Below are 12,833 nucleotides of genomic sequence, written 5' to 3'. Positions count from 1 at the left end.
TCTTTACAAGGCACAGCTGTTAACTGAAAGCCTAAATTCCAGGTGACTCTACCTCATAAAGCTGACTGAGATGTGCAAAGCTGTCATCTAAGCAAGATGTGCTTACTATGCAGAACATGATTAATAAAAATAAATACATAAATAAATACAATTAAAAATATCGTCAATGTTCAAAGAAAAACAAGTATATCTATATTTGTAGCTTTTTTAGGTTGCTGCATAATTTAAACAAAAAAAAAAACTGTCCCTTACATTGTGTCAAAATTTATTTTAAATATATTATATTACATATATTCCATCGAAAGTTTGAAAGATTTTTTTCTCTCTCCTGTAAAGCTGCTTTTTTGAAGACACCCGTTTTTCACTGGACAGCGACAATATGTTTTATATATGTTAGATTCTTCATAGTTTGGAAGACTTTAATATTAAATAAATAAATAATGAAAAAACACTGAATTTAAGGTGTTTCCAAATCTTTAACTGGTACTGTACGTTTGGACCATTTTTATCAGTCTATAGAATCCAGCAATGTTGGGTATTAGTTTATTTTAGCATAGCAGGCAAATTTTCCCTCCTGTGGTTTAATTACCCTGATCTTGACCCCAGATCATGCTCTAACCAGTAATGCCATCCTGGGTCAGGCTTTATCTCACTAGAACTTTCTTTCAGTCACTATAAACACCACATAAACTGCTGTACCAATTCAATACTTTACAATCCATATTTAACTCAACTTCAACCAGCTAATTATCAGCAGCTAATTAAGGAAAACGAACATTAAAAGACAAACAAACAGACCAGAAGTCTTCTTTTCTTGTGGTCCACGGTGTGGACGTAGCTGCCTCCGCCTCGTTCTCGTTCCAGCCATCGCTTCTGGAAGAGCGATCCCATCCATCCCAACATCTTTTACCATATACTAAACTACAGAGCAGCTAACGTTAGCGCTAACTCTTCACCCCAGCATGCAGGCTACCCATCCCTGAAGAGGAGGGCGGGAGGGACATACGAAGTGAAGAAGAGATCCAAGCTATTTGCTGACAGGTAAGAGTGCTGTGTCTCTTCCCCCCTCCCGCAGAGATTACCCATAATCCTTTAAGCCTGACAGCAGATGGCCTCTTGCTCCCTCCTGACTCCTCTGATGGAGTCACCAGACGTTTTAGACCAAATCCAGAGGCGAACCGGGCTTTCTGCCTAGATGTTCATGCAATTTAAAAGCATAAGAGTGCCACCCAGTTACAAGTACAGTATATGCAAGTTAACTAAAGAGTTCCAAAAATGCCTTAATTTGCTGTCAAACTCTCTCTGGGTGGGAAGGACAGCCCAACGTTTGGTCATTTGGAGTCTATCCGCAAGAATTCTCAGGTAGACTTCCTCTTTTACTATTCAATGATGCTCCCACCACCATGCTTAACAGCTGGTACGGTGCTTTTGGGGTCGAACGCCTTACTTTTACTCTCTAGAAATATGTTTTTGTGGTTCTTATTGAACCCACGGAGTAAAAATGGGCAAAAAAAATAAAAAATGATTTAACAATTCAACTGATATTGGTGGTATTGTGCCATTAATATTTCATTTATCATTAACCTACAATAAGGGTATATAAGTGGTAACCCAGTAAACCAAACATCAAACTCCCACCCTCCCTCCCTTTCTCACTCCTTTAAGAACCATCTGCCTCATGCTGAGAGACAACCACTCAGAAGTCGTCGAGGGAGATGTTCTGTTTCTATTTCCAGATGAAACAAGGTGTACAGCGAAATCCATCAAACACTCAAGGTGCTTCAGAATTGGTACTACACTCTTACAACTCTTTTACAACTGTAGTTCTTAAAATAGAAATTGAGTGGAAGTGGACTTATGGTGCAGTGAAACATGACAAACTTTTGTTGAATAGTTCACCTCTGCTCCCCCCAGCATTCTGAAATGCTACAAATAGGCCTAATCAATTAATGCTAACAATTGTGGTATAGAATTTGCCGCCATTTGTTGTATGCTGCTCTTCATTCTCATGTAGACAGCCACCAGATATTTTGAGCAACAGCTGGACTTCAGGCATTTCTAAGTAATTTTGCAATCTGTTCTCTTACCCTACCTATTTCGCAAGCCTAGATGCAAACCAGGCCCCAGGTGCTTAAATGTATATGCAGTGTAAAAGCACAGCAGCAACCCCTAGTTAAAGTACTGTATATACACAGTTAACTATAAGGCACCTTAATTTGCCTTCAAAATCTCTCTACAGATGGGTACTACAGATCTATGTTTGGTCAAATGCAGGCTTTGTATAAGAACTCTCTGGTAGACTTCCTTTTTTTACTATAGCATCCAGTTTACGACTTCCAAATATGCTTTAGTTGCTCCCACGATGCTCCCACCCCCATGCTTAACAGCTGGTACACCTCACTGTTTATGCTAGTCAGTCGACTTTTCTCGATTGAATTTTAACACAGTGTCACACATAACAATATGAAGGCACTGTGTGTATAAGCAATGTGTTTTTTTAAATAAACTACCTGTACAGTTTTTAAGCTCTCATTGCATTGTTTTAAATGTCAGGGCCCTCAGAATTCTTCCAATGAAGTGTGGAACTACTTTGAGCTTGTTATTGGCGTAAAAATAGCCGGTTCAATAGAGGTGGGTTTTTTGACAAAAGATTGTATTGATTTTCATGTTTCACTACACCATTTCACGTTGAAAATCTTTATTAAAAAGGGAGATATTCGTTCTATTAAAAGGGTTATGTCTGCAATCAATAGGTGGTTCTCTTATGCAGCATCACACAAAGTACAATCTGAAACATCACTTTTGTTACGGTATAGTGAGACGCACTAATCTCAGAATGTAGAGTCAGGCCTAACCTGTATCTGTTCCAACCTGCTGCAGTTATGAATGGTGGACACCAGAGGGCCACAGGGGACCTATAACTACAAAATGACTTAATGAGGTTAATCTCATCACATGTGGTTAATTCACTGAGTGTTCAGACATATTTATAATCCACCTGGACACACTCACTCTCACAAACTCTCTCTCTCTCTCTGGCCTGGACTGATAGCTCTTCTCTCTCTTTAGAGGATTAGGTTATTCAGGTTACTCCATCAGGGTCTCAGGTTCTGCGCAGGGTTTGGTCGTCCCTCAGGGATCCGAGGACAACAGGCTGCACTGTGTTGCTACCCAGCATGATGACTATCCTAACGAGATGCTACTTATGTAATATTTATTTAAGTTACATTTTATTCTTGGTTTAGTATTTTTCATGGTGTTCCAGGTTAACGGCTATCCATTAAATAACCAATTACAACCCAGGTCTCAGGTGTCTTTGATCCTGTTTACACCTGATCACTTCAGTATTTACTTGAGGATTAGGTTTACATCTGGATAAAGCAAAGTTTAAAAAAATTAAATAAAAGTAAATAAAAGTGCAATTGTAAATGCACCCAATACACATTTAAACCAGAAACTAATCTGATCAATAAAACCTCTTCAGGAGGTGGTCTGAGACACATTTATAACCAATACAATTCCAATTAATCAAACCCCGTCAGAAGGTGGTCTGAGACACATTTAAAACACATGAAATTCCAGTGTAAACACATCAGTTTTTCCAAAACCTATTTAGTAGATGCAAAAAACACTCCCACTGCAACCAGAACACCAGTAATACTTTCTTACATAAGGCTAGGTTCGTTTGGACAGTTTTTTTTCCCTTTTATAAATGAAATCATCATTAAAAAAAATGTCTTTTATATATATTTATTTAGGTCATCTTTGTTTGACATTAAAGTTAGATTAAAATTAAGTATGATTCAAATTAGGTATGACAAAAAGCCAAACACAAAATAAATTTGTTAGTGGGCAAATACTTTTTTACAGAAGTGTATATGGATGGTATACCAACATTTCTGCTATGTTGCCTAGTCATGCTTTATTTCACTCCAAACAAACAAGTCATCTATATTTAACATTTCTCACAGATCAAACCAAACACTGTATCATGTTTGTGTCAATAAGAAGATAACAGCCTTTTTATCCCCCTCCAACCCGACAATATCACACCAAAGATATTTCCTGCCTTCTAACATCTGCAGCACTCTCACACTTACACACTTACTCACACACACTGTGAATCTCATTAACCCACTTATATTATCCCTCACCATCCAGTGTCTAATCTTCAGCTTTGCTTTGCACACCTACTAAAGAGTAACTCAGTCAGGAACACAGAATAAACCTCTGCTCAGCTCGCACTGAACAATTATGAGCATATTCTACTTGTTACAATTACGATATACAGTATATGGCCAAAAGTACTGGGACACCTGCTTACGGTTTCTTCTAAAATCAAGGATATTAAAAAAAAAAAAAGTCAGGATGCTCGATGATCAAATCTTTCTCATCCTAAACTCATCCCATCTGAAAGTATTAATTCCAGGGAACACAGTTCCATACTTCAAAGCTCAGTACTGTGTGTGTGGGGGGTGCTTAATATCTTTGTGCATTTATATTATATTATATTATATTATATTATATTATATTATATTATATATACACACACACCTTTCCTGTGTATTGGCTCAGCTACGTTGTAAATGAGGGCCATCCTCAAATGTACTCAAAGTTTAAATAAAGATTAATTGCTTGAATACACTATTAAAAAATATTTATATATATATTGCTTCAGTCATTCAAATTTTCTTACACCTCTACGTAACTGCATGTGTTTTAGAAGAAGAAGAAAAAAAAAACAGTAACAGCCTTAAATAGCAGCAGTTAAACAGGCTTTAGTAAAGGGACCTGAGTGCTATAGCTGACAAAGCATTCATTACATTTACTTACTGCATTAATTATGCAATAATTCACACTTTGGGCACAATATGGCCATTTTCACTTGGGGGTATACTTACTTTTATTGTCAGAGGTTTAGACATTAATTGCTGTGTGTTGAGTTATTTTGATGGCACAGTAAATGTACACTGTTATTGCAAAATATCATATCTACAGTATTTTCCTATTAAAAGATATAATAAAATATTTACAACAAATATGCAGGGTATACTTACTTTTGAGAGTCACAGTGTAAATTTGGCTGTTTTTTATATTGTTTTACACATCCAGAAAATACTTGAAATAATTGGGTGCAAAGCAAGAACCCCATGATGTGTGATCTATGCATTTATGTCTATATCTATTTAACAGGTAGAAATATTAAAATGATTTTGTATGGAATTATATATAGAATCTGTATATATGCAACGCATTGTGTATATATGCAATGCATTTCAAATGGGAAAAGAGGTATTGGGACATGTTTAACAAATATGTCTACACTGTTCCAATTTAACACATCAAAAGCTAAATAATAATAAACTTAACTAAATGCAAGTAAATCACACCATTTAAAAAACTGTCTTGGAATAGGATTGCTCTGCTTTGCTTCCTCTGTGTATGTTACCGACATAACACACTACCCTTGTATCTCTAAAATGACACAGATTCACAGGAGAAGGAATCACCTTCTTAACTGTAACTGGATGTCAATAATAAAAGATGCAACAGAAAGACTAATCTTGTGTGCACAATATAATACTGCTGTTCTCCTTACAGTGGAAAATATGGTGATAAATTTGAGCATATATCTTCCAGCCCTGACAGTCTGTCACCCGCTTGTGCATAACGGATCCTGTGGTCAAGCAGGCTGTCGCTGTCTGCAGCAGCATACTGTACATCTGCAGTCACTGCCTTTGTCTTAAGACGACACACACACCGACACAGAAACTCACAGACAGACACAAACAGAGAATACAGAGAATATGAGTGTAAAATCACTCATAAATCGAACATGAAAGCGAGGCGCACGCTGTATGAGAGCAGGGCTTTTCCTATATGCTCAGCATGAGCTCTATTTAACCATCTCCCCATCCCCCAATTATACAGGCGTAAAGTCAGCCTCACTCTCTCACTCTCTAGGTCTCTCGCCCGCTCTCTCGCCATCCTTCTGCCGTAGTCTGTGTGTTAAAGCCTGATCTTTTCCTCCAGACCAAACATCTGTCTGTGTCTGCTACTGTATCCAGGGCTGTAACACCACTGCTCAGGGCATGGAGCGTGCACACACACAGGCTATGAAGTTAGGACAGTCTGGTTTGCCCCAAAGCTTAAAGATAAAAGCTAATTTCAATTTAATTCAACCTGACCAGGCAAGGACTGATGCTAAGGATAAAAGGGTAAGGCATGCATTTACAGCTGTACATTAGCATTAGCATCAGCCAAACCAAGCTAGGACCAGACATGGAAAAAGCAAGGATCAGACTATACCCAACCAGCCTAGGACCAGGCAAGGACCAAGCTATAACCAACCAGTCTAGGACTAGACAACAACTAAGGACCCGATAAGGACCATACTATATCCAAAAAGTCTAGGACCAGGCAAGGACAAGATTACAACAAAGCAGGATAGGACCAGACTAGGACCAGACTACAACCAACCAGTCTAGGACCAGACTACAACCAAGGGTCAGACTACAACCAACCAGTCTAGGACCAGACTACAACCAAGGGTCAGACTACAACCAACCAGTCTAAGACTAGACTACAACCAACCAGTCTAGGACCAGACTACAACCAAGGGCCAGACTACAACCAACCAGTCTAGGACTAGACTACAACCAACCAGTCTAGAACCAGACTACAACCAAGGACCCGACTACAACCAACCAGTCTAGGACTAGACTACAACCAACCAGTCTAGGACCAGATTATAACCAATCAGTCTAAGACCAGACAAGGACCAGGCAAGGACCAGACTATAACCAAGCAGTCTAAAATCAGTCTAGGACCAAGCCAGAAAATAATCAAGCACGCTAGGACCAGGCAGCGACCAGGCTATAACCAAGCAAGCTGGGACAGGCCAGAACCCGACAAGGACCAGACTATAACTAAGCAGGCAATTACCAGGCAAGGAGCACTCTAGTATCAGACTATAAACCAAGACTGAAGATAAAAAGGTTAGACATGCATTCACAGGTGTACACTAGCAAGTATTTAACCTGACCAGGACAGAACCAGTTGGGCTAGGACCAGGCTTTTGTCCTTAAGATTATGGATCCATGCAGAGTCCTTGGGTACTTTGTGCCATTTTGTATTTTTTAGCATTTGCTAACTAACCAATGAAGAAATAAAACACATATCTGATGATGTGCAACAAATAAAGCAACATGCATACTCTGCAAAAACCAATAGGATTATACATGTCTATGTAAACATATTTATCCAGTAATTAATCTAGCATCATTAAGAGCACAACATATACCCTGCAAACTAAATAAAAATAAAATATATCTATTTATACAGACACACAGACACCCCCCCTCCCCATAATCATCCATCCCTTACCTCGTTCGCTGCAGCCTCCCGATCCCACTCATGCCGCCATTGCGAAAGAGCCTGTCTATATGGAGTACAAACACACACTCACACACACACTCATGCTTGTGCACTCACACACACACTCATACACACACAGCCAATCAAACGCTGTGCCGCACTGCCACCAGCTCCACCAGCTGCCCCCACTCCTTCCCCTTCATACAGTCCCCCTCTCACACACACACACATACACTCATGCACACACACACACACACACACACACACTCACATCCATGCGGACATAAACGCTATGCTCTCGCTCGCTGTTCCTTAGTAACAATGGAACCAGAGCCAGCATCCCCCCATTCTCCCCCTCTCTCTGCTCCTCTTTCACCCCCCCACTCGCGCTCTCTCGCTCTCTCTTACTGTATGTAGCTCTCTCTCGCCCTCACTTTCCCTCAGACGAATAAATATTTTATCCACAACTGAAACACAGTGCTACTCGCTCCTCCTACAGAGCTGTGTGTGTGTGTGTATATGTGCGTGTGTGTGTACAGCGTCACATGGCATCCGAATGCTCCCCACCCACTGGTCTGAAATATTAAAGCGTAACATTACACGTATGAAATGCATGTGGGTGCACGCGGCCGGCGTGAGCCTGTGAATGGACCAAAGAAGCTGCTGACGATGTAAAAAACAGTACACTATTGGTTCTGAGGAAAACGGCATGCAACATTAAAGTAGCGATACGTACAGTGGCTTTTCCTCACCTTACAACCACAAACTTAAATGTATTTTAGGCAAGGTGAAAAAAACAAAAAAACAATTATACATGCATTTCAAACTTTTGATCAAAGAAAAATCTGAAAAATGTGACGTGCAAAAGTATTCAGCCCCCTTTTAAAATCCAGTGCAATCAATTGATTTCAGAAGTCACTCTTAATATAAGACTTCAGCTGTGTGTAATTTAGTATTAGTATAAATACAGCCGTTCTGTTAAGGCCTACGGAAGACCAAGGAACTCACCAGATAGGTCAGAGATAAACTTTAAGTATAGAAGTTTAAAGAAGGGTTACGTTATAAAAACGTATCCCAAGCTTTGAGCATCCAAGGAGCACTTGTATATCCATCATCCAAAAATGGAACAAGTATTCTACAACTGCAAACCTACCAAGACATGATCCACCCAAACTGACAGATAGAGCAAGGAAAGCACTGGTCAGAGTAGCAGCCAAGAGATCTATGGTCATTCTGGAAAAGCCACAGAGATCCACAGCTCAGGTGGGAGAATCTGTCCACAGGACAACTATAAGTTGTGAACTCCACAAATCTGGCCTTTATAGAAGTATAGAAGAGTAGCAAGAAGAAAACCATTGTTGAAAGAAAGATATAAGAAGTGTTATTTGCAATTTGTAGCCACAAGCCATGTAGGAACACAGCAAACATGTGAAAGATACTGTGGTCAGATGATGAGATCAAATTTGAACTTTTTGGCCTAAATGCAAAACACTTTGTTTGGCAGAAAAGTAACACTGCTCATTACCCGGAACACATCATCCACTCTATGAACTCTATGAAGAAAAAGGTTTAAAGGTGCTATCTTATGAACTGTGCATCAGATCCAAATGTAAAATACCTGGAAATTAAATGTTCATCTTTTACGGGACTGAATATTGTGAAGTTCTTGTGAAGACCTCATAAAAATTGTCCTTTTGAACATACTTATACATATGGACATTCAAGACTTATTTAAAAACAGTACTAAGAGATGGAGCTTATGTAACGAAACAAAGAAAACTACTAACATTAATTTCTAAAGCATGAGCTGTAAAATGTAATGAACAAACATTTTTCTTTCTAGTGAGAAACAAGTTACCATCACACCTGAAAGAATTCTGCATGGAGGAATGGGAAAAAAATTCTCCCAGTCAATGCCAGAGACAAGTAAATTGTCTAAATGAGATTATTTCAGTCAAACCACTAAATGAGTCTATGGTACTACACAAATTACTTTTTTAAAGAGCATGTAGGAATATATTTCTATACAATATCATGCACTACATAAACAAAATAGCTAGTAAACAGGTTAAAACGCTAGCTGTAAGTAAGTAATAGCAGTTCTGTACTAACTGACCTTTTAAATGATTGCTCACTCGTTTGTGTTGTTGTGTAAGTCTGTTCATTGTGTATTCAATAGAGACCTGATACACTGACACTATTCATCCCCAGAGACACTCGCTTGCTTTCTCTAGCCTCCCACTGAGACCCCGCTCAGTAACTGGGTTACACACTGAAGCTCCATCAGACACAACAGAGGCAGACTAGGAGCTTCTTCCCTGTAACACGAGCAGCTTCTCACCAGCATGACCTTTAAAAACCTGTCCCTATTTACACTTGATCAAGGTCAGAGCAAAGAAACCATCAGAAAATGGTTCCATATAGATCGTTTAGAGGCCTGGACCTTTGCCAACTAGCATTAAATAAGTTTATTATTATATAGCCTCATAATATAAAAGATAACCTCATTCTGTAGAACAGATAACAGTACAGTATCCAGTACAGATAAACATTAAAACATGAGCTGTAAAATGTAATTAACAAAAAAAAACGTATTTCTTGAGAACAAGTAATGACACATCCACTAGTTAGCAACACACAGCTGAAAGAATTCTGCATGGAGAAATGGGACTAGAGATTGTCTAATTGAGATTATTCTAGCCAAACCTCTCTATAGTATAGGGTCTATAGTACTGTATGATGATAGTTTGCTAGTCATGCTTCTTAAGCGAATTCAAAGACATTTTCCCGTCGGTCCCCCCTAGTAGTGATATGAGGGACACTAACAGCTTAGTAATATATGTGCAGAACATCCTGCAGACACACGTGTTGCTGCCTCTCATGGCAGAGCTTCCAACTGACATTTTTCAGCAGGCATAATACTCAGGATAGAGCTGGGCGATATGGCCCAAAATAAAAATCTTCGTTTTTTTTTTCACCTACTAAAAATCAAATTACAGATGATAAAAATGGTTAAAAACAAGCTTTAAATTTTGTTTTCGCTTAAATTTCCCCTTTGTGGTTAAATTGTAAGCAAAAACAACCACTATAGTAAACAGTGAGAACATAAGGTAACTTTTAGAAAGCTTTCATAGTTTAGATACTGACACAATGCACCCTCAAACTTAAAAAAATAAATAAATAAACACACCCTCAAAAAACATTTAGAAATAAATAAAATGGTGCCCTTTTTGATAAAACTGACAAAATAGAAAACAAGTACAATTTAATATGCTATTAAGTAAGTAAAGTAAAAAGTCTGTAGTTTATACAGAACCTGGTACACGGTTGGAAGTTGTTTTAGGGACATGTTTTACTTTGGATGGTGTGCTAGTGCTGTGGCTGCGTTCATTCTGATAATAGCAGCACTTCTCCCACTCCGCTTCTGTTTAAGGTGTTGAAAAAAATAGGTCGTGCTGCCTACTTTAGAAGCAATCGGTTTTAAACACACCTTACAGTTAGGACTTGTTTGGTCCACGTCTGACGCCGCAAAACCGAACCCACTAAATCAGTTGAAGAAGCGCATTTCGGCCTGACAGTACACAGCAGGATTAGCCAGCAGACTTTGTCTGAGGGAGGGATCTGTACCTACTATCTGTCTCAAGTCAGCAGATGAGGGTGTAAGTGAGATGTAACTACTTTCAAATATTGAGTTTTCTGTTATCGCAGCATTTATCGCAGTTATCGTGTTTTGCCATTTAGCACAAGCTAACACGAACGTGTGATAAATGCTCAGCATCAACATGTGGCATCGCCAGCAACAAGTTATTTGCATAAAAGTGACACAGCCCTTTAATGGCTCATTCTAAAACTGACTGAAACTGGCAAGATTATAACTGGTGAGATATCTATCTTTATGTGAGACTGATTTTGTGCAAAGCACTTTATTAACTTCATGTTTTGTATAGCCCATAGGCCTATTCTAACTTAATAGTGACAATAATATTGTTTATTGCAGTATCAGCTTGCACAGCACATTATCCAAAACAACAATAGATTATTGTGATAGGTCTAGCCACATCTACAATGATCTAAAAGTAACATATTTAGACAATTTAGATATGAAGACTAATTAGTGGGTAAAGAGATAAAAGCAGGGTAACTGATTTGATGTGATGTTTTACAGATTGGGTCAGCGGCCAGAGAGAGAGTTTGAATTAAAGTTGGATTAGTAAAGAGATGGCAGCGTTTAGATAAACTGCGTCCTGCTTACATAACTGATCCATTCAGTCAGCACTGAACACTGTTCACTGCCAAAACATCAGATTTACCCTTTATACCAGGAATATAATAATATTACACGAGCAGCTTCTCACCAGCATCGCCTTTAAAAACCCTGGACCCAGGTCAAGGTCAGATCAAAGAAAGCTAAATAGAGATTTTAATCAGATTTACGCTTCATACCAGGAATAAAATCATCAGAGAGAGAAAGAGTTAAAGAAATTCCAGAGAACAGTTACACAGTGATAATATTCCTGCGAACACACAACTACCTCCACCCACCAACCCCGCCCAAACCGATATCCCTGAGTCACTCATTTACACCACTTTAGCAGGTCAAACTCCTCCACAGCTGATTACTGCAGAACTGCTGACACACCAACTCTCCCTCCACCGGGCCATGACGGACCGCTCACACACCCAGACTGAGCCTTGAATAAGACCTCACCCTTAAAGACTCAGCAGAACCGATAAAACAACACTCATAAATTAATAAACCACAGTTTTAAATATGTTTTTTGTCTTGCATTTTCAAACAACTACAAGACTACTTGAACACAGTCGCAATCATACCAACACAACACTCAGTAGAGCCATTCCAATCATACATTACCTTAGCAGTGCTATTTCAATCATAGATCTCTCTCAGCAGTGCTATTCCAATCATTCATGTACCTCAACAGTGCCATTCCAATCATACATTTACCTTAGCAGTGCAGTTCCAATCATACATTCACCTCAGAGATGCCATTGCAAATCATACATTTACCTCAGCATTGCCAATCCAATCATACTTTTACCTCAGCAATGCTATTCCAATCATAGATATAGCTCAACAGTGCTACTCTAAACGTGTTCCTCAGCAGTGTTTTTTATAAACATAGCTCAGTATTGGTGCTATTTTAAATCATAAATATATCTCAGCAGAGCTTTACACAGAATCACTATACACAAATAATGCAGTAAGTCATTGGTAAACTAACCAATGCTAAGGCTAAGTTAGCTCAGCTAATGTTGCTATCCTAGCCCTGTACAGCTCGAAACTTCCTAATCTGGGAAAACAGCGAATATGCAAGTACAGAATAAAAAAAAAAGGAATACAGTGCCATGGGCTGAGGAAACATTGCGATGTTACTTCAAATTCAAATAATTTAGAATAAATAAAAAAAAATATATGATAAAAAAATGAAATAAAA

The 12,833-nt window shown here is 38.7% G+C and overlaps 2 protein-coding genes across 18 annotated transcripts in view; both read right to left on the bottom strand.

Annotated features, from left to right (window-relative positions):
* cngb1a (cyclic nucleotide gated channel subunit beta 1a) overlaps positions 1-12,833 on the bottom strand; it is a 168,081-nt gene that overhangs the window by 34,778 nt on the left and 120,470 nt on the right. The window lies entirely within an intron of this gene.
* The window catches only part of kifc3 (kinesin family member C3), an 89,711-nt gene that overhangs the window by 54,606 nt on the left and 22,272 nt on the right, over positions 1-12,833 (bottom strand). Inside the window, exon 1 of one of the 9 annotated variants that reach the window (XM_022666013.2) lies at positions 7,387-7,580. The exons of 7 other annotated variants lie outside the window; for them this stretch is intronic. Coding sequence is in view for 1 of the 2 variants with exons in the window: in XM_049483756.1 (XP_049339713.1) it covers positions 799-903 (105 nt within the window). In the remaining variant the exon portion in view is untranslated. Of the gene's footprint in view, positions 1-798; positions 941-7,386; positions 7,581-12,833 lie in introns of those variants that run through there. One more of the 9 variants, XM_049483756.1, reaches the window with a different exon arrangement.

Source organism: Astyanax mexicanus, chromosome 9 (assembly GCF_023375975.1).
Source record: "Astyanax mexicanus isolate ESR-SI-001 chromosome 9, AstMex3_surface, whole genome shotgun sequence".
NCBI classification, from domain to species: Eukaryota; Metazoa; Chordata; class Actinopteri; order Characiformes; family Acestrorhamphidae; genus Astyanax; species Astyanax mexicanus.
This window is presented reverse-complemented; position numbering and strand designations above follow the sequence as displayed.